Source organism: Asterias amurensis, chromosome 11 (genome assembly GCF_032118995.1).
Source record: "Asterias amurensis chromosome 11, ASM3211899v1".
Lineage (NCBI taxonomy): Eukaryota > Metazoa > Echinodermata > Asteroidea > Forcipulatida > Asteriidae > Asterias > Asterias amurensis.
In genome coordinates, this window is record NC_092658.1 from 12,789,085 (window position 1) to 12,810,841 (window position 21,757).

At 40.7% G+C, this 21,757-nt stretch overlaps 1 protein-coding gene across 4 annotated transcripts in view; it reads right to left on the bottom strand.

Annotated features, from left to right (window-relative positions):
- Positions 1-21,757, bottom strand: part of LOC139944385 (uncharacterized) — a 67,962-nt gene that overhangs the window by 17,158 nt on the left and 29,047 nt on the right. For all 4 annotated transcript variants that reach the window (XM_071941394.1, XM_071941393.1, XM_071941391.1 and 1 more), the window contains exons 4-10: positions 20,479-20,757; positions 17,550-17,819; positions 16,334-16,453; positions 13,327-13,488; positions 8,093-8,371; positions 7,098-7,388; positions 4,001-4,267 (exon numbers count right to left, since the gene is read on the bottom strand). In XM_071941394.1, coding sequence (XP_071797495.1) covers positions 4,001-4,267; positions 7,098-7,388; positions 8,093-8,371; positions 13,327-13,488; positions 16,334-16,453; positions 17,550-17,819; positions 20,479-20,757 — 1,668 coding nt within the window. The remainder of the gene's footprint in view (positions 1-4,000; positions 4,268-7,097; positions 7,389-8,092; positions 8,372-13,326; positions 13,489-16,333; positions 16,454-17,549; positions 17,820-20,478; positions 20,758-21,757) is intronic.

Below are 21,757 nucleotides of genomic sequence, written 5' to 3' on the forward strand. Positions count from 1 at the left end.
ATAATAAGCGAAGAGTTCCCACGGTCAGCTCATTACCATAATGCCCGCGAAAGACGAGACATGTTTACCTCACACACCACCACCACGGACGCATGATAGGGTCCAAAGGTCGTGATAAGGGAAGTGCGTGATTGGACGTCAAAATGAATAATTCATTTGCCTCACATCCTGTGTTGTCTGATAGGTCTGACGAACGGTATACATATTCATGAGCTGCATACTAGCATATCCTCGAGCCCCCCCAATTTCGTCCACTATTGGAATTTTTTCAATACAACACATTAAAACGGGAAGATACAGATCCGACAAGGCTGTCGGCCTGACGGCCTCCGCATGCGGTTAGTGGTGTACGAGTGCGATGACTTGTGTGAACAGTATTCGTGCGATGTGACAGTGTGTATACGGGTGGGTCATTCGGTGTGATCGCACACACCATGCACAGAGTATACGGCGGGTGGGTTTACAGCTGCGTCTTTTCGGAGCGAATAATGCGACTGCCTTGAGCAAGGCTATTTTCAATGTGGCCATAGCCAGTACAGAAGCCCTGATTTTTGCTAGCTGCCTTTAAAGAACAGGGCAAAACTTCATTGAAAATATTGCTTTTAAACAACTTTCTGAAGTGAGCAGGATACCACTCAACAACATATTACATACTCAAAATGCAATGTATGAACACAGAGGAAGGATGTGAGATTAAATGTCAATTTCCAGACAATAACTCACTAGAACTGATTAATTACCACTAATCATTGGTGGATTTTTTCATGCAATAAGGCCTACCTTTCATGAATCATGAAACATGAAACTTTGAAACATTCTCAAATCTACAAATTATAGCTTTTTGTAGGATTTGATACTAAGTGGTTTGAGTATAATAGGGTGAGGTTTGTTGCAGCAACACAAATGATTATACACAAGGTGCTCGCTGCAAACCTCACCTCACAACATAGCAGTTTAAAATTTGTTTTAGTATCTAAATGTTTGATCAAATCCACCAAAAATCGAATCCAGGATCTTCTCAAACAAATAAAAAACTGTGTCTCTGTGCGTTGTTGTCGTATCGTTCTTCAACTACCTTGGGTTCAATGACACGTCTTTACAAAAAGGAAATATTAATAAGGAGAGCGAGTTATAGCTTAACTTGTTTCGGAACCTGGGTAATTGCAAATCGTCTTAACTCATATACATGTAAACAAGTTTGAACCTTGGGAGAGGTGCTATTCAAACTTATGAGGGAGAGTAAACAAACACAATCATAACAAACAGGTTCAGAAATGTTGACCCTGAAATATCAGTGACTTATTTAAACCATGCTTTCTCTTAATTGAAATCCATGAAACAGAAGTGTACCTTTGCTCTTGACATATTCCTGGGGGGAGGGGGGGGTGCTAAACTCTTGTGTTGTGAGTTATCTATTTTAGGCATTTTTGGGGTTTCATTTTTGGAGTTTAGTGAAGTGGGTTCTGCGTAGAATTCTGTGGGGCTCAACCCATTTCTGGTTCATTGTGACCCGGAATCTGTGTAAAAACTATCCAGAAATTGACCAATCTGATGCAGAATTTGAGTTGAAATCCAATTTTGTAACCAGTTTCTGTGTCAACTTGACCCAGAAATGGGTCAGCCCCCCAGGGGAATCTGGGTCAATTCTGATACAGGAGGCAAATAGGTTTTTGTCAACATTTAACAAGGACTGTTTTATTAATTTTGGTTTCTACCCATACACCGATGTGTGTTAGCACTGTATACTCAGTACTTTCACCAATCCTGTGAAAAAATATCACAGGCATGTTACTCGGGTGGGATTCGAACCCACGACCCTTGCAATTCTAGAGCAGTGTCTTACCAACTAGACTACCGAGGTTGCCCAGCAGCTAGAGGCAGTTCGAATCCTGAATACTGTTTTGTTGTTGTTGTGAACATTGAATAAAAGAACTGCTTATAAAGTCAGTGCATGTGTTTCAATAATGTATTCAAAATCCCACATTGTATACGCCGCAAGAAACATCATTGTTGGTAAGAGAAAACAGGTAAAGATATCCAATTGTCTTAAATGCAGTCATTGTGTGCAGGAACGGCATCTCATGAGCAAAGAGTGCCAACTCTTTATTTGCAGATTTTGCCGACAATGTTTTTGCTTCTCAGATAATATTGGTGATTCATTTTAGGTTGCTATGACAACTGAGTCAAGGGTAAGGAAACCCCAGGTGTTTGATTCAATTTACAAGTTGTGGTGGGACCGTCAAAAGGAACTGATTTTGGCTGTTTATATTAGTTTCTGGGCACGAAGGAAAATAAAATAAATTCAACACGCGCACACTCACAAACGCTAAATGGAAATGTCCACAGTCGACACTGAATCCCTATGGACAAATTGGTTTAGACTTGCGTCATGCTGTTTGATTCCCACGCGTATGGCTCCAAGCTGTGTATTGAGAGAGTGGCAACATGGAAGCACCGGTTTTCTTTAGATGCCTTTCGATTCCCCAATGTGTGCCTCAGGGGTGTGTATTGAGAGAGTGGCAACATGGAGGGACAGCCGTTGATTTCACAAAGAGTTAGGACTTGTCTTATCTCGAGTTAGGACGAGTAACTCGTCCTAATTTAGGATTAATCTTAAGGTCTGCATGCTACTGTGCAGGGTTTGGACTCGCCCTTAGCCATAAGGTAGGAAGAGTTTTGTGAAATCGACATCTGTTTTTTTAGTCAATGTGGTTGCTGTCAAGTTGGCAGCCATTCTGTCCGACTGTACATGTAGCACAATCAGATTTAGCATTACTAGTCTGGCACCCATTTTTGGACCCAAAATGGCTTCTAATCTTATTGCAAGTTCTCTTTCAATTTTAAGACTTTGCAGCTCAGAGCCCAGGTCTTAGAGCTGCTTAAAGCAGATAATTATGCCTAGTAACTTGCAGCTCAATAAAAATAAGTAGGATACCAGACCTTGCAATGACCCACTGCACCCACAGTAATTGCCTTGGTGCCCTGTGCTTTTGCTGTGGTGCCCTGCAAACTTCCAACATAAATTGACATTTTCCTCATAGAACAGCCCCTTTACAAAAGTGAACTTGCTGTGCCCCTCCAAGAACGAATTTCAAGGTCAGGGATACCAGTCACTAACGTTATTCTTGTAAACATAAAATGTGTGTGCTTTTGAAAGCAACTCTAGAAAATTTATGTGCCGAACGTAAGGCTTGTAAACTGCCATCAAATAAAAGAGCCAGTCAGGTCCCTTTATTTACTGATTGAGTTCTATGGGAAATAACAGCAAACCAGGTAGTGATGGCTGAGTTGTTAATCTTGATAAACGGGTCAGCATCGTGACCTTCTTGAGTAGAGGCTACCCCAGCCCTTGGTTCACTATACATTGTAAGTAACATCTGTAAATCAGCACCTGGAGTTTCCCGGCTCCAGAGGTCTAAACTGTATTAACAGGTTAATATTCTGGGCCCGGAACAAAAATCCACCTGCAAGGGGGGTTCAAACTATTAAAAGGATTCACAATAAGATTCATCAGTTGAGATGAGAGGTGTGAAAAAGAGGTGCTTAAGTTCATTAAGTTTAAGGCAGATGACACATGGTTTTGTCTGGACCCAATAAGTAATTGATCAGCCACTCGGCATGGAGGGGCTCTGAATTTTTCTTTTATCTAGTATAGCTGGTGGCGCCTAACTTAATTTTGTTATGTTTATTCCGGCAACAAATTTGCAGGCATGAAGGGAATGGAACTTCCTATTGGAAATGCAATCAAAATGCAAACTTTGCAGATTACATTTATTTTGTCTGCAAACAAACCCTTTCCAGGCTTTCCAGGACCTTGACTTTGCTTTTGAATGTGCATAGCAATTTCCATCTGGTGAGGGGCACTTAATGCTGTTTAAGGAAAATGTCAATTTTTCTGGGTGTCATGGTTTAATTCGAGGCCAACTTTTCAAACACTGGGCTCATTGTTTTTTTGACAGTCAGTGTCGGTCTCCTGGAATTTGAAACACAGTAAACTCACCAGTTTGACCTATGACCCAGCCAGCCGATTTCTTCTTCTCCTCAATAACTGCATCCAGTATCACATAATAGTCCATCCCTTCTTCCAGTCCGAGAAAGACATGGTCCACCGCTGCATTCTCCGAGGCCGGCAACTCGACAGTGCGGGCCTCTCCGAGCTTGCTGACGACAGTAAGACTGTAGGAGCTGGAACCCACAACAGGCTGCCAAGTGACCTGTAGCGCATGCTGTGTTACTGCAGCTAGGGTGACCTTTGACCTTGTAGTAGCTGTAATCAAACGAACAACAACCGAATTAACAAAATTAATCTAAAAAGCCTCTAATTTCTAAATACATTTAAACGATAATAAGCCAACCAGAGTCCCAGACCATACAGTAGTTATTTTTGTGACAAACAAAGTAAGTGCATGCGCGCTGTCCGTTTACATGGGATTCACTCATGCCGTTCACTCATAGTGTGGTGCGCACGCACGTCAACATTTTAACACCCCTTTCCCAGAAGGGTTTAGTCCAACCAAAAAATAAAGCATTTGCAAAGCGTTGCGACAGGTTCAAAATATAAACCTGGGAATTCGCTCCGGGATTTGGTAAGTTTTTGTCCTTTTTTTTCAAAAATATTTTCTCAATGTCTGACAATGATGTTTTGAGCGTTCATTAGACATTGCAGATTAAGTTCATGCCCCAGAATTTGTGTAATGATTTTTGAAAATGGTAAAAATGGGGAAAATCTGGTGACTAGCTTTCGAAATTGTACGTGATGGACCAGATTATCATCTGGAGGCCGTCGAGAGGAGGGTTACGTTATTATCGGAACTATACCCACCCGTGACCCAGTGAGTGAGTTAGTCGAGTTAGTAAATTGACTGAAAATTTAAACCCCTAACCTAAGTACAAGTACAAACATAACTTACTTAGCGCTGAATACTGTCACTTTCTCTTCCATCAGCACAAATAGATTAAAAATTGTTTTCATCATAAAACTGATAAAAAAAAGCTTACTGTTCATGAAACCAAGAGCAGGAAATCGCACATTGTCGGTGTTTATCTTCCGTAACTTATACGAGCTGTCAGTAGAGGGCGCACTAAAATTGTAGCGCCCTCTTGAGGTTGTAGCTCACCCCAAATTGCGGAACGTCAAATTTTTAACCCCGTGCGTCTGTTTTTTGTGATCGCTTACCCCGAACTACGAACAATAAAACAGTCGACTGCTCGGAATGAATGACTGAACTGTTTTTTATTCTCATCAATATGGTCTTAAAAATTGTGTATATTGTTTATTGTAAGAGGGTCACAATTTTGGCAATAATCTCGGTACCATCGAGTCGATTAGGGAAACTGAAACAGAGCGCAATTTGGGTTGTAGTCTAAAACAGCTCTCGTTATTTTTTTGTGTTGAACAAGCTCAACGGTGGTATAGTATACAAATATTGACTGCTTCGAGTGCTATGGTTAAAACTATGACTCCCGAGGTGATCCACGGAGCATTCTATTTTGCCGAGGCGAAGCCGAGGGAAAATAGAACGCTCCGGGGATCACCGAGGGAGTCATAGTTTTTAACCATTGCACGAGTAAAAGCAGTCAATATTTGTTTTATAACACCCCAAACATTTCTAAAACCTGTATTATTATTATTAAGTTACAGACCTGAAAGCTACATTCCACGGACGACGAGAACACAGATTGCAAACACCTTTACCTACTGTGTTGCATGTAGTGTCGGACAATCCGAAATGGTTACAGACTATTAATTTATCATCCTCGTATCACGCAACGGACGTCTGGGTACTGCACGCCGTGTGCTAGTCTGTCGGACTAGCGCACGGCGCCATGTGCTAGTCTTCGGACTAGCGCATGGCAAACCGACGCTCTATCACACGGCCGTCGTCTAGCAAAACTAAGACATGTCATGTGACGCGCTCTAAACCAATGAGCAGGCACAATACCTGCAAGGGGTGTTATAATACTGCATATAAGTCAAACAATAGAATCTGTGCGTGCAACCTAACTTTCAGCCAATGACATGTCTTCATTTGACCTCACTAGTGAGGGCGCTGTATTGGGTTGTGACGTCACCTGCAAAGCGGTTGTGTGGTTCCCACGCGGAAAAAAAATCAGCCGTCGTCCAACAACAAGATTCCATAGAAATTTGTTCACAAAATAATGGATGCGTCTACACGTGTTCAAAATACAGCGGGTGTTATCCTTGTGTCAATAGCTATAATTAGCTCAACATTTGTAGTATAACTTTTAAAGCTACGAACAAGACGTAATGGGAAGGAGATTTAGCTGTCAACATTTGGCTTCATGTTTTATAATTGGAACCGAGCGAGCGACCGACCCCCAGGGCCTGCGTTCAAGGTCGGTACGTTTGACCGGAAATGTCGCACAGCAAAACTCCGATGAAAGATAAAGTTTATGAGATATTTTAGAAGAATGAATCATTCAAGACAAGGGCAGATACAAACTTTACTTCTTTAAATATTATGATTTATAAGCTTGGAGGAGGATTTCAGAAGGCCTGCCTTTCACTTACCCCAAAACGGTATTCGTAATACTTACTTTTGACATTGACCACAACTCTTGTCACATTTAGGGCAACCATGAGGATGGACACTCCCCCTCGAAAACTTTTAAAGTCTCATGCTGGCGCTCTTAAACATACTTTATTTCTTGATTACGAGTAATGGGGAGAGGTTGATAGTTACAAACATTGTGAGAAACAGCTCCCTCTGAAGTGACGTAGTTTTTTGAGAAAGAAGTAACTTTTCACTAATTTGATTCGTATGAGAGGTATGGTATTTGTCCATGAAGGGCTTACAGGTCAGGTTTGACGAGTAACGATCTTTATATTAGACCCTACACTTGCAAATTTTGAAGGAGAACGTACTTATTCAACAAGTGTTCTTCCATTTCGGGGGAAACTTTTATAAATGTTTGATAATTTCCCTCGCGCAATCTTACTCAACTCACATACTTTTGCTAAACAAAAATTCACTCCAATTTGCCCATACTTCCAGATCATAATTTCCGTATATCCTGTTTTGCCTCAGACCAGACGCTAGCACCTAGTCATCTCGACCTAAATCTCTTTCACTTACCCGCGGGGACCGAGACGGCTTTCACCCCCGTCCCGAACGCGTCGAAGTCGCCCAACACCGCGTAAAGTGTGAACACGTATCGCTCCCTACGTCTGGTTTGAGTGAAGATGTAACTCGTTGCGTTCTTTCCCAGGGTCACCGACCTCTGTTTTTGGTTGGACGCCGATCGGGCGTTGTCTCTTTTGATGTCTAAATAGTATCGGTCAAAGGGAGGAGGGGGTGGGTCCCAGTTGAGTACGATGGTGAAGCGATTCAGGTTGTGCCTCGTTACATGCGTGGGAGAACTCGGCTCTGAGATGATAAAAATAAAGACTCATTACCCTTGGAGACCAAAAGGTCAACTTAAGAGTTGAAATAAAACAGCTTCAGAACTTTGTGTTCAAAGTTCACGAAGTTACTGTAAATACTGCGATGATGAATCACCACTACTCTCAAGGCAAGTTAACACCTCATAACATTTTTACCAGAAGTGGAATTCTTGTATAACATCAGCACCAGGAAGAGTAGGTTCAAGGGAACCAACCCGTTCTGCTTAATTATAGATTAGATTATTTTTGGGTTCAAGTTCAATACCAAAAGTGCAGCTTGTTGTTAAAACATCAGAGTGAAACTTCCAGCTGACAAAACCACAGAACCAAGCACAGGCTGTCAGTAAGAAATGTGTATAGGCCTTCAAAGAAATTAATACGGCTCCATTTCATCAAAGGGAGGTGATGTACATGAAATAAATAAAGAGTGAAAACATTTTGTGTTCAGCCCCTGAAAAAAGGAAAGAACAAAAAGAGAAAAAGCCACAAGCAAGATAACCCCGAAACAACAACAAAAACTCTGGAACATTATTCCCTTTTAAATAAAAATTATGTGGAGTAGTCCAGTCTAGGATACCAAGGACTATGACTCCTTCGGGGCACTGCACTTTGGGGGAAAAACAGCCAAACAAAATATTGTATAGGCCACCCTTACTTAGCGTTATACCTGCAGCGCTCAACACTCACTTTGAAATTTTGGGTCAGGGATGACAACATACGTAGGGTCACTTCTGATGCCATTCCTAACTGTCCTCACAGCTGCCATAGTCTCTTTACCAGCCACTATTCCATCTACAACATATGCAGATGCGCTCCCATCAAGGGAGACTGATAATAACCCGTCGGTTTTGTTGATACGTATTTGGTATTTGTCGAATTCAGTACTGTCGGTTGGTATGCTCAGCTCAAGACGGGATGAGGATGGTGTTAGGAGACGTTGAGTGACGACTGGAATGGGAGGCAACACTATAGTGGAAGAAGAAGAAATAATATTAGGTAAATAGAGACTTATATATAGCCACTTCCACGAAAATGATCAACCGCGCATTACATGTATTCTTCTCTTGCAACTTCGATGACGAATTGAGTCCAATTTTCACAGAGTTTTTATTTTTATACATAATTTTATGTTGGAAACAAAGTGAGAATACTATAGTCTTTGACAATTATTTCCAAACGTGTCCAGTGCCTCTATAGTACACACCCAAAATGTTAGCCAAACAAATGGTCGTGCCTAGTGCAATGTGAATACGACTGCACTTTAAATAAATATAATGAATTAAATAACTCGACATATTGTTATATGAAGTTGTTAAATGACATGAAGGTTCCAGTCGACTGTCATTATGGTGTGGGCTTCGGGTAGTGACAGCCACTGCTGAGTCATAACAGATACAGACAGGTCTAGCAGTAATTAACAATCAGAGTAAAGATGAATGCAGAACTTTCTGAGCTGTTCTTTAGCATGGTTCATTTCATGGGCCTCTTCAATAATGCACACCTGCAGCTCTTTAGCATGGTTCACCATTGGCCTCTTCGATGAATAGGCTCCAACACCATTTTCTGAGCTGCTCTTGAGCATACTTCACCACAAGTGTGGGACTCTTTGACAGGCTTCCCCACACACCTCCCTCAAGAGTTTTGTCCACCATTCGATGAAAAGTTTATCAGGTTAGGTTAACAGACGGGCCAGGTTGGTGAAGATTAGCGCTGTCCAGGGTGTATCTCTTGTCAGCTTAAAGGAGTAGACGCTGAGTCGCTAGGCATTTTTTATTTGAACGGTAAGCAGTGTTGACGTTTCGAACATTTGATACGTCTGTGTTCATTATAGTTCTGGTACGAGAGGAACCTGACGTAAAATAATGCTTCTTTTTTATAATGATTGTTGTAATTACTCATGGAGCGACTCAGCTGGCAACATACTTCAAACATAAGTTTGCTAAGCGAGAATGAACAAGGAGACGAATCTCATGTACGGTAATTTTCGACACACATCATTGGCTAGTAACCGCTTCATTCCGAGACTAATTGTCCATGCTTATCAAGTTCATTGTGCTTAGGAGCTTTTTGCAATCGAACTCCACCATAATTATCAAGTTACCTGTGAGAATTTAATAGACCTACCTCATTTAGAAGGCCTTTTCGAACCAACGGCTTCGGCTAAGGTTCCGGCTTTAGAGTACGTTTCAAGATCACTGAGCCTAAAGGTGGAGCCAAAGCCGTGTTTTCGAAAAGGCCTACAGACGTGTATTTGTAAAACAATCCAAAGACAGTAAATAATAGCTACTTCCTAATTAAGGTAAACGCAGTGCCATTATGTCTAAACAGAGAGAATTCATAATCGGGCAGATAGGAAAGCTCCAATTCCACAGATTTCTTCAAAGTTTAACGTGACATTAATGTACAAAAAGCCTGAGGCCAGAGCGGGAAGGAAATTGTGCCCGTTTTAAGACGTGCCCGTGTCGGATAAAATGTGAAAGGTTATGGTGCTTGCATGGAAGGGAAAGGCAAAAATATAAACTCTGTAAACCATTAATGTATTTAGGATGAGGGACCCTCTCTGTTTTACAACAAATCAATTATCAAAAATATTCCCGTAAAAATGTTTTAGTTTAAAGATCCAAAGACAATAATGTGCATTTAAAGGTATTTACGAAAGCCTGCAATATGATAGTGTGTGGTAAATAACCAATAACACAGCCACCCCCCCCCCATTTTGACCACTAATAAGATCACATCATGGTTTTGAATGTTAGCATGTACGTTGCCAGCCTGCAATTCGTGTGGTGAATGCATACCAGTCAACCCTCCTACTGTCTGACCATTTAATATCACCACATGGTTTTGACCGACATATGCACTTTGCAAGTCTGCAAAAATTATATCGTGTGGTGAATTCACGGTACACAGTCAACTCTCCTATTGGTGTTGAATGCATCTAAACAGTAGGCCTACACATGTAGTTCTTTGCACGGTTGTGCCACCATAAACAACCCATGATAATTTGAAATGGTTGGTCAACTTACTGGAAAGTACTATATGGTTGTTATATCGGACTAAGTCATTCTGTGAAGTTCAAGGCTGTTCCCAAATTTCCACCCATGTTGTTTCCCGCAAAGTTCACATAAAGTTCTTTAAGATTCAGCAAAAGTCTCCTGACACAGTGTAGGAAATGTAAACTTTCCCGCAAAATCCTAGGGTTTGTTCCACAGGTCTATGACCTGGACCCCTCCTCGTCCCCCCCCCCCACCCCTGCTTCGATCAGACGGAAGCAAAACAAGTGAAGGAAACAACTGAGTGAGTCAAGAAGATCGCGTTGCATTCAGGAGACATGACAAAGCATGACGCTCCAGCCAGAATGAAAATAAAAATACACCCTGTTGTGGATGTGTTCTACACCCTCCGACATCAAATTAGAATTCCCCAGGGTGGATATCCAGGTATCCGAGAACAAGTCGGATGCCGAGAACAAGTCGGATGCCGAGAACAAGTCGGATGCCGAGAACAAGTCGAATGCCACGGGCGTAATATTTTTTACACCGCAATGAGGGGTTTGTACTGACAACTCTCTATCTAAGTAAAAGAGTGAAAACACCACTCTTTACATTTCGAGTGGTCCCTCAAATAATGGCTCTTTAAAAAGAGTGGTGGTTATTTCACTCTTTTAGAGGCGTTTTACCCCAGGAAAGAGTGAAGCATCACTAAAAAAGATGCAAACTTCTATCTAAAGGAGAGGAAGACCACTCGAAAAAGAGTTGTTCCTCATATGGCTCCTCAAAGAGTGCTTTTTCATTTTTATTTTTTTTGCATTATTTTTTTAGAGAGAACTTCCAAATGCTGGGTTGAGTAGGAGACTAAATTGCAACGCTTTTTGAAATAATCCTCCAAGAGGGAACATGTGCCTAACGGCGTTATTACAATTACATGTAGTTTCATCTCAAGACCGGTGTCGCATGCAATTGTGTCCTCTATGCAATACTATCCGGAGGACATTATTGCATATGCAATAATGTCCGCCGGACGGTTTTGCAAATGCAATCGTGTCCGCCCGGACGCTGCTGCATAATGCAGATGTGTCCGCCCGGACGCTGCTGAATAATGCAGATGTGTCCGCCCCCGTGCAAAACCGTCCTTGCAGTAAATTAACCGCCCTTGGTCGACGGAACACGTTCAACATTTTTTTTACAAGCTAAGTGCATGCCATGAATGACAAGAGAAATGTTCGGCCGTTGGATATTCGCTGCAATCATAAAATACGTGAGTATTCATGCTGCATATACATACGTAGGTTCAGGTTCGTACGCGCGCACATACATGTCCACCTGACGGTTTTTGCATAGCCCCGGACACGATTGCATATTGCAAAAGTGTCCGGAGCGGACAGTATTGCATGGCGGACACAATTGCATCTGACACCGGAATTCGGAGTGTCAACAGTACAAAACCCCTCACTGCGGTAAAAACAAAATAATATGTGCCCGGGAAAGATGCACCGCTGGGGAGGTAGAGGCCTTCGGTAGGGTTGGTGCACTACATACACGGATTATACCTGTTCGTGTCCGTTTTTGTATAAACCGGATCCATCTTGGCTCCAGTGACATTGACCACCAACAAACCAAGTGTTTTAATTAAATACCAGGCTGGGGTGGAAGGAGCACCAGGGACGATTGATAATGTAATACATGGTTATGTAATCAACTCTTCCTGTTCATAAGTCAAACTTTCCAACAACCTCGGTGCAATCTTTTTGAAGTCATTGTACTGTTTGGTCCCCGATTAGAGTGCCATCAGTAAACAATAAAGAAATCCACTTTTTGAGCAATAGATGTCAATACGTAATTATTGTAACGACCTGTAATTTTCCCAGGCTTTAGTGAGGACTCTATCTATTGGAAAAGGAGTGCTTCGCAGAGAGCTTGTTCGATCTTCGAGACCCTTTTTAATTTGACAGTTATGCTTGAAGAATGTGTCTTGAAGATGAGTCAGGTATGATGAAGTAATGTTGAGCAAGTATATGACGTCACAACACAACGGTGACAGTGAACAAGTCATGCCTAAAGGCAGGATTCATCATCGTGTTTTGGAAAGATCCAGTTCCACAGTGTTCAATGAACAAACCACACGGCCGTTCTGTGAACTTTCATATGAGAAAAGGAAGTCACATTTTCGACGACAATTTTTTGTTTCAGTTTGCCTGGGATTTCATTTAGTTTTGGTATCAACATAAGGAATCACTACCGTTTGCAATGCTTGTAACTGGTTTGTCTCAGTTCCGGTAATCGAAAGTGCCATTTCCTAAAGGTTGACAACAATTTCAATATGACATTTTCCGACAAAAGTGTGTGGCCACAATGCTATGACACAATTAGGTTTGGGTAAGTTTGTTTGAATAAAAAACACAAACCAAAGAGTGCGCTCCATATTGTTCACCATATCTCACATATGCGTATATTAGAGGTGTGTCCTCGGGGAATCGGTACAGGTATGAACTTCATAATCAGCAAGATTACAAATCGAACCCAATTATCTTTTTCTTGATAAACACCAATCAACCGTGTACCAATAAGAACTTTAGTTCAGTGTATGCCAAATCTAACTGTTGACAGAAAAAAATGATCTCATCAAATTAACAGTCCACCCATAATAACTTCTTTTAAACAAAATTGGGAAAACTTGTGTCATGCAGGTCACACTCTTAACACTTCCGGATCCGAATTAGTCCATGATTCAGGACCTGAATTGATCCAAGATGATTCCGGACCCTGTGGGACCTGACCCACCCCTGGCTCAGTTTGCACTCAAATGATTCTGAGTTCGATTTTAAAATCACTTTCTGTGTCAGCCTGACGCGGAATCCAAAATCCAGATTTCGGATCGCTTCTAATCCGGGTGTTTTAGAGAGTTCTGAGTACATAACTTACACTTGCTTCCCGGTAGGAGTGGATGTACCTCTGCTGATTCACTGTGCATTGACCCCCTTACGGACAGCAGTCCGATCCGGAACTGATCGGTAATAACTGAGTCACACTCTATGTGAATGTTGGACATGGAGTTATTCAGTATCATCTTCTTCTCCTGCGTTACTGTGGAGACACAAAGTTAAAGACGGTCTTCATGTCAAATTTCATAGAACCATGCTTAAGCTTTCTTGATGCTTGATGAGTATAAATCTAGAAAGCTTACTGCTTGTTCAAGATGCACACACACATTAGCAGAATTAAGGTTACCATAAAAAGTACCATCTTACATGTACCATCTGTGATTGGCATCCAGCCCATTTTTGCTAAGCAACATTCAGAACCTAAAGGCTAGGTATACCAAAGTCTTTGAACAATTCGATTGTTTTTATCCCATATAAATGCAGATAATATACAATATAAAACTAATCTGTAAAAAATTCATTTCAAAAGATGGTAGAAAAAATAATCCGTAAATGGAATACACAATCTGAGAATTTTCTGACAGAAACGTTTCTAGATGCAAATTTGTGAAGATAAAAACTGATATCTCTTTAAAGTTGCACCAACAATTTTTTATCAATTACCCATTTTTTGTGTTTAGTACATTCATTCTCTTCATGAAAACAAACACATGATTTTCCAGCAAACTATTGAAGTTCAAAGGAAAAATTGCTGAGTTTGAGTCTTAACAACAACAAGTGAAGTAAGCAGCGTTGATAATGTGGGTTTTTCTTGACTCTTAATTTTTCAGATGGAATTATTTCTCTGTAGCAGTTGTCAACTTTGAACTTTCAGTTCGAAAATCTTTCATTTCAAATTGAAACCAGCCAACAGATGATTTGATGACTACCTATCCTGCACTGCATTAGCCGAATGTCAATCGAAGAACAATCGCCAATCGAAAAACAATCATTTAAACTCAGATAGGAAGTTAACAACATGATTTTCCAGGAAGTATTTAGATCTCAAAGACGTAGACTATCAATAATAGAAACTAATCGTTACAAAACGACAGGAAGTGTCACAAACATCTCGAATATGGAAGCAGTTGTACATTAGAAAAGAATAACATTTGCTCAAATGTCTAAAACAACGATACATAGTTTTGAAAAATTATGAATGTGTATGTTGTTGATGACCAATATTCTGTTACAATCGTCTGATTCAGATTAAAGACATAAATCACATTGTTATTACGAATGGAAAATGGAATACATTTCCGTTTTACTGACGACCTTAAACATCTGTACAACATTTCACTTTAAGTTCCATTTTATTTTCTCGAAATGATTTTGCAAATTGTCCGCAAACCAGTGTGCTATTTGAAAAAGCTGTTAAATAAAACACAATGGACTGATTATTAAAAAAAACTTATTTATCAGGTATGAGTTACCAGCCTAGAGAGCGTGTAAAGTGCGTATTGATTGCGACTGTTCCCCTTCAATGTCTTGCTTAGCAGACACACTTTTAAGAGTTCCGTTTTCTGCTTAACAGCTGAATGAAACTTGGCACAGAGCCCAATTTCAAAGAGCTGCTTTGAACCACTTTTTGGGTCAGCCTGACCCCAACATGGGTCAGGGTCCCAGACATGGGTCAGGTTCCCTACAGGACCTGTGCTCAAATTCAGTGAGCTGCATGTGTAAGTAGACAACATTGATTAACAACTTTCTCGCTAAGCATAAATTGGCAATGATACCAGTCACATTATAAAATGGCATTATGTACCCATTCTGTTTTAATAGCATAATTTGATTGTGCTTAGCTACTTTTTGTGCTTCAGCGGCTTTTTGAAATTGGGCCCAGGATCAGAGCAAGGGCGCGTTCTAGAGGTTTAAGAGTGTATTATACGTAAGTCATACAACAATTCAGATTAAAACTATATTTTTGATCAGGTTCATACACCAAGAAACAGAAACAGTGGAGTTAGACAGAAGGTGAGGAGAGAATGAAAAACTAGACCTACATTCTAAAGAACCTTTGCAGCCATTACTAAGGAATTAACTTTCTCTCTATAAGCAAAGAAACAGACCCCAAAGTAGAAGAGAAACATCACTGAAAACACTTAAGCCAAATCAGACATGTCATCACATTATCAAAACAAGTTCAAGGTTCACTGATAACGTCTTAGAAGAGACCGGGAACTTGGATGAGCTTTCAGGGGGAAGGATTGAACCCTTACCCCCATCAAGAAAAGTTCAAAAGCCCATGCCCTACTCGAAAACAACAATTTCCTTCTGAACCAAATCTCCCCACCGCCCCCTCTCCCCTCCCCTCCCATCATCTGCATCCGCTTCTGTAATGTACCCTTTAGACTTTAAGCCACTACCCTTAACTCTGGGACTCGGGGCTTCTCAAATGTACCCTTCTACAGACTGAATGCATGTTAATTTGTGTCAGTAAATACAAGTTTATACCTTCCTCGTGATGTCGACTTCAGACTTTAGAGGCAAAGTATACCTGTTTTTCAGTTTGGTTGTTTTGATCCCGTATAATGTAGTTGTATACAATAAAATATACATGACGTGTGAACATTTCATTTAAAAGATGACATTTTCTTTTCAGATATCGGCGAAAATCCTGACCGAATAATGTTCACTGAGGAAGAATAATGATATATTTAATAGCAATACATGAAATAATCAAGCGTAACCACGGTAACGGTCCTTATATTCCAAATATTTTGGGGTAAAAAGTGGTATCTTTTTCCAAACCGCAGTACTTCGAAGTGAAATTCCTCTCCAGTGAAAGTGAAATTCCTCTCCATATGCCGACACAATCCAAAGGTGTGGTACTTTTAACGTAAGTTATTATTCATATATTTTTTTTTAGAGTAAAACCAAAGGAATACAAACCCTTTAAGCCACCCACAACCCTTCACTCTTTTAAACTCCTCGGCTCCTCAAAAATGTCTCCTCCTCAAAAACTAATATTAATAATTATTTGAAGTTAGACAATGAGAGGTTTATACCTTCATCCGGGCTGTAGAGAATCACGTAGCCATCTATGGTGTCATTAGGTTTGGTCCAGGCGAGGGTAAAAGCAACATCGCTCGTTCGCTGGAGATATATATCCTTCGGTGGTAGAGGTACTGTAAAATAATAAAAAATAAAATAAAAATAAGAGCCATAATTTAAACTCAAGTCGCCTTTGAAGGGATTACTGTATACATTTAGTAATTGGCACCCACCGTTTGTTGAAATAGTAAGATACCATGAAACTAACCCGTGAACATTTCATTTCAAAGGGTGGTAGGGTTTTTGAGATAATATTGCTAAAAATCTGGAGGTGATGCCCACGCAAGAATAGTCGGCAACTTGGTATCACAATCCGAGAAATGTTATTACGCTTCTCAGATTCAAATGTTTTGGGATAAACAGTGATCCATGTTTCCATAACCTCAGTATTTCGAAGTGAACAAATTCTCAAAATGCAAAATCAAAATGCTGCTTTACTTCTAACCAAGTATACTTTGTTATCAACAGGCAAAATATTTAGAATGCTGCTTGACTTCTAACAAAGTAGGGGCCCAAGTGTGTTATTACCATTAATAATTGTCAGATTCATTACCAAAATGTATACCAGACCCAAGAGGGTATGTGATGCCGACGATAGCACATGCAAGGTTAAGATTTGCCCCATACAGACTTAAAGCGAATGGAGTCATGTCAAATGTAGGCCTAGTTAGTGATAATTACAACCAGACCCTGAACCCTCTGACATTATTATATCAGGGATGGGGAAAACATTAGCTCTAGTTTTGTTCCCTGCCGCAAACTGACGCGCTACATAAACGGTTATCAAACTGTTTACTTTGAGGAGTATGTCAGTGGGAAAAAATGTGTGCATGCCTGAACCATGCTTGAACAAAATGTTCTTTCATAAAAAATGCTGTCACAGTTTTGAGTAAGGGGGGAGTGGGTGAATTCTATACTACAACTTTGGAATCAGCCCATGTCTGATTTCATTTAAGGGGGAAAGGTAACATAGTCTACGTAAGTATAAGTAATTTGATTGGCTATACTTTAATCATGGCTCTAAAACTGTAGTGGGCTGTAATCATTGAGGAAGGAACGGCATCTCCGGCACCAGAGCAATGGGTTGGGACTGATAAGGATACGCTTGAAATGTCGGCACTAGGAGTAAAAGAGCAGGAACTCGCTGCAGAAATTGAAAAGTAACTTTACCTTTGTCTGTGTTTTCCCTCCACTCCCCAAGATCACTCTTGATGCCATTTCTTATGGTGTAGAGATTCGTGTAAAACTGCCCGGTCAATCCCTCGATGAGGTACGAGGTCGTCTCGGGAGGCAACTCGACCGTGGTTTCCTTCTCCTTCGTGCCGTCCGTAGAGTAGATCAGACGGTAGTGCTCGAACTCCCCGTCCGGTACCGCCCAGTCCAGCTGCAAGGAGTCCGGAACAACCAGCTTTCTTGTTCCGCTTGGTTTGGGCGGGAGATCTAGAGGGGAATAACGTATAGCGTGTGTATACTTGGGAAGGGGAAATATGAGGAAACACACAACAGCAATGCGGTTGAAGAACAACGTGAAGTTGGCCATCCCCCTCGCTCGACTGATCTGGAGCAAGTTGTTAACAACGATAACATTACTGAGTATACCACGTCACGGATGGGGAATCTGTGTCAGAGCTCTGACACTCTGATTGTCATTAGAACAGCTCTAGGGCTAATAGTCAAGCCATCCGGTCTCAACTTCAGCTTCTGGCAAACTACTCGCGTTGAACTTGAGAGGAATTCTGACTATTTTTGGACATGGTCCTTGGGGGTATAAACAACACTGCGAGTTCTTTACAGTGCTACACGTGCCGGTGCTGCGAATCAAAACAGCCCGAACGGTTGTTGTTAATAAGGCGGGACAAGTTTGCAATTGCACGGCGTATCAGATGCACCTGGATGCTGATGAAAGGGATCTGATTTTGAACAGCGGATCCCCTTTGATTTTTTTTGTTGTTGTAAAAATCTCAGTTGCTCATCAGAGGAAAGAAGTTTAGCGGTGCAAATTGTTGCTTTGCTTTGCAGCATATTTTTGTCTATGGTGTTATACTGGTTTCCCCCGGCAGCAGGTTTACTTACATTAGATGGCAATTTTAACTTCAAGTTCAACGTGATGGTGTATTTTAGACCAAAATGTGGTAAAATGGCAGAGTGGTTTATTGTCATAACGGACTCAGGTCATTCGAGTCACAGTCATGACACGTGTCTCCCTATGCAAGACACTTAAAGTCACCTGGGCATGGTATTTTTTCAAAATAAAGCTTTTGTCACTAATATATGTGTTTTGATGAGTGGAATGTGACTAAACAGTTAACTAAGGTTTTAAAAAATCAGTTCTTATGTTATTTACAAATTTAAGAGTAGACCCCGACCCGAGAGGGCGCTGTTCGTGACGTCAATCGAGGCAGACTTTGCCTGAAATGCGTAGAGTAAACATAATTGCAAAGTACATGTACGGACCAAGTCGTGAGTTTGTACGTTTCAAAACAAAAATTGTTTGTTTTTTCCCGGCAATGCCGACCAGGTGTATTGCTGCTGAATGCAGAAAAACACTTTTTAAAATGTACCAACTAACTACTTGGACGTACATGTACTTTGCACGTGTGTTTACTATACGCATTGCAGGCAAAGTCTGCCTCGATTGACGTCACAAAAGGGGTAGGCGGAGTCAGCCCCCAAACAACTTTATATATTGTTTAAACATATAAATCGTGACAAACAATTACTAAAAAAATTGTTTTATTGTTCGTAAGCATATAGTCTTATGTTTGAAAGAAAAAAATTCTATTTCCAGGTGACTTTAACTACAATTGCTTCTCCTCGCCCAGGAGTATACATTAGGGTAGAGATGGTTCTCGTGATTGATTAAGCTTGATGTGCTACTTTGGCAGCACAGACTGATACTCACAAGGAAGCTGGAATGCTATAAGTTAATGATTAAAACGGCAAAAGCATGACCGGGTAATAATTTCTACGCGTCACGTGCATTCGGCGCTACACTCTACAAACTCACGGGTCAGAATTTACCCTACCCGGATTCCAAGTCCCAGGTGGCCTGACCCATTTCTGTGTTGCATTGACCCGGAAGGTTAAAAAACTGTGTATTAACTCGTATTTTGCGTAATTTTTGCTCTTTTTAGGTTCATTCAGACACAATTCTGACCAGGAACTTGTGTGTGGTGCCATCAAAATGACCTGCAGTTTTTAGAGTACATAGAATGTCCATATTCAATTGATTGATGTTCCTCTTCTCTGTTCTTTTCCCCATATATTGTATGTAGTAACTTTTCAAGAATCAAAAAGGTAACTTGAAGATAACAACAGATAGAAAAGGGGAATTCGAGAAACTAGTTTAAAAATAAAGTAGACGGGGACAATTCCAAGAGAAGGATTACAATTTCATCAGAAGATGAGAAATGAAAGTGGTGAAACATGAAAAATAAAACCAATTGCATGGATGAAGCGATTTGAAATGAGGAAATAAAACGACTGGCTGATGGATGAAAATATGATATACCACAGACTGTTGCTCCATTCACGCTTTCTTCGTAGAGAGTAATCTCCCCAAAGTTATTAAGGGAAAGCTTAGCAATGTTTGTGTTTTCATTACTTTGCATCATTAAGTTTAATAACAAATATTTGCATCTTCGAAATGTGCTTACTAACAAAGTCTACGGAAAGTATGCCTTTTGGAGCCTTTCGATTGTTGTAATCTGTTTAGGGCCCATATACAATAAAACTATCAACCTCGAAAAATAAAATGTAATTGTCTCACACACAATATGAGAAACGTATCCGACAGTAACGTTTCTCTGATTCAAATTTGGGGGATAGCAACTGATATCCTTTTCAAGTAAGTTTTGACTGCCATTAGTTTTAAGAGTGATTAATTATTACTAAACGTGATTACATAAAATAAGGCGACTAAAGTCGCATCAAAATTTGAGGTGTGTATCAATGCTACATGTACATTGGCATTTTATACTAAAAAAAAACAATAGGCAGAGAATAGAAAAGGTCTGAAATACCTATAGATTGTGGAGGAAGACACAAAAGGACAGACTCAAGATATGGGTATAGGAAGCGATTTGAACATCCCACTTACGTGGACTTCCTTCATCCAAGTTAATGAAACCATGCGCATTACTGCTGTACCCAACCGCCGTGTACGAATACATCCCAATTGAGAATCCCTTGGTGTTTATCACGTCCTGGCTGACCACCACAACGCTGGTTACCCCACCGTCAATATGGACTTGCTTCCCGCCGCTGTAGGTCATCAAGTACCCGTCCACGGGCTCCTCTGGTGGGTCCCAAGCTACGGTGAAGTTATGGGGGCTTTGGAACTGGACTAGGACATTGGTTGGTGGCCGCGCGACGGAGGCTGTGGGGGAAGAAATGAGGATGAGCGGTATGGGAAGGGGGTTTGGTGGATGGATTAATGGGGATAAATGGTTATTAGTATTTTGTACTTTATGGAAATAAAACTTCATGATACTTTTATGTGTCGTCCTGAACTAAGCTTGCATTGGGTCGGTTGGGTGGTGGAGAAAAATAAATGTTGGGGTTGAATGAGGGTGGATCAAAATAAACAAGCTTTGGGAAGGTTAGTTTGTAGATGAGTTCTTCTAAACGAAGGCATGTTTCTCCCATCACTCTCATAGTGTACAAATCATTGGCAATAATGAACAATCTATACAGTCATCATAGTTGTTTTCTTTAGTAGATAAACATGAAATCGAACCATAAGGATTACACAGTTTCAGTTGATGATTGATATTGGCAATATGATATTTGCAACATTGCTTTAAATCATCATAGATAAACATAGTTAAAAGTTGTGCTAAAACATACACCGTATAACTTTGTCTGAGTGAACAGGAGAAGTATTGTGTGCACATTACATGGAGTCACACCATACCAAGCAGCAGCATATAAACAGACCTGGAATTTATCTTTGAGAGGGCAAGGCCATCTTCATTTTGCAAAGGGCACTATGAAGACTATTAGAGACTTTTAAAGGGACACATGGCCAAGCAGGATAACGAAGGCGATGACCTCCATGGTATTCCAAGCCTACAATAAGCATAACCCGATGTTGATGCTCTGACAGCGGTGTTGAACACCATCTGGCTGATAATTGGTTTCAGATATTAAGAAATTGTGTGGTTTGTGCCAATCTGAGACGAGTTAGCCAAGTCTTAAATGCTGTAACGTTTCGTAGGTTTATCAAATATTGTGGGGTTTCTTCGAATGTGGAGTTGTAAAAACCAACCAGAACTTGAAGGTTGTTCTTTAAGGGGGCACAGCCATTTTCCTCAGATAAGAGGCATTTCTATGAGGAAACTTAATATTTGTGTTGGAACTTTGCAAAGGGCACCAAA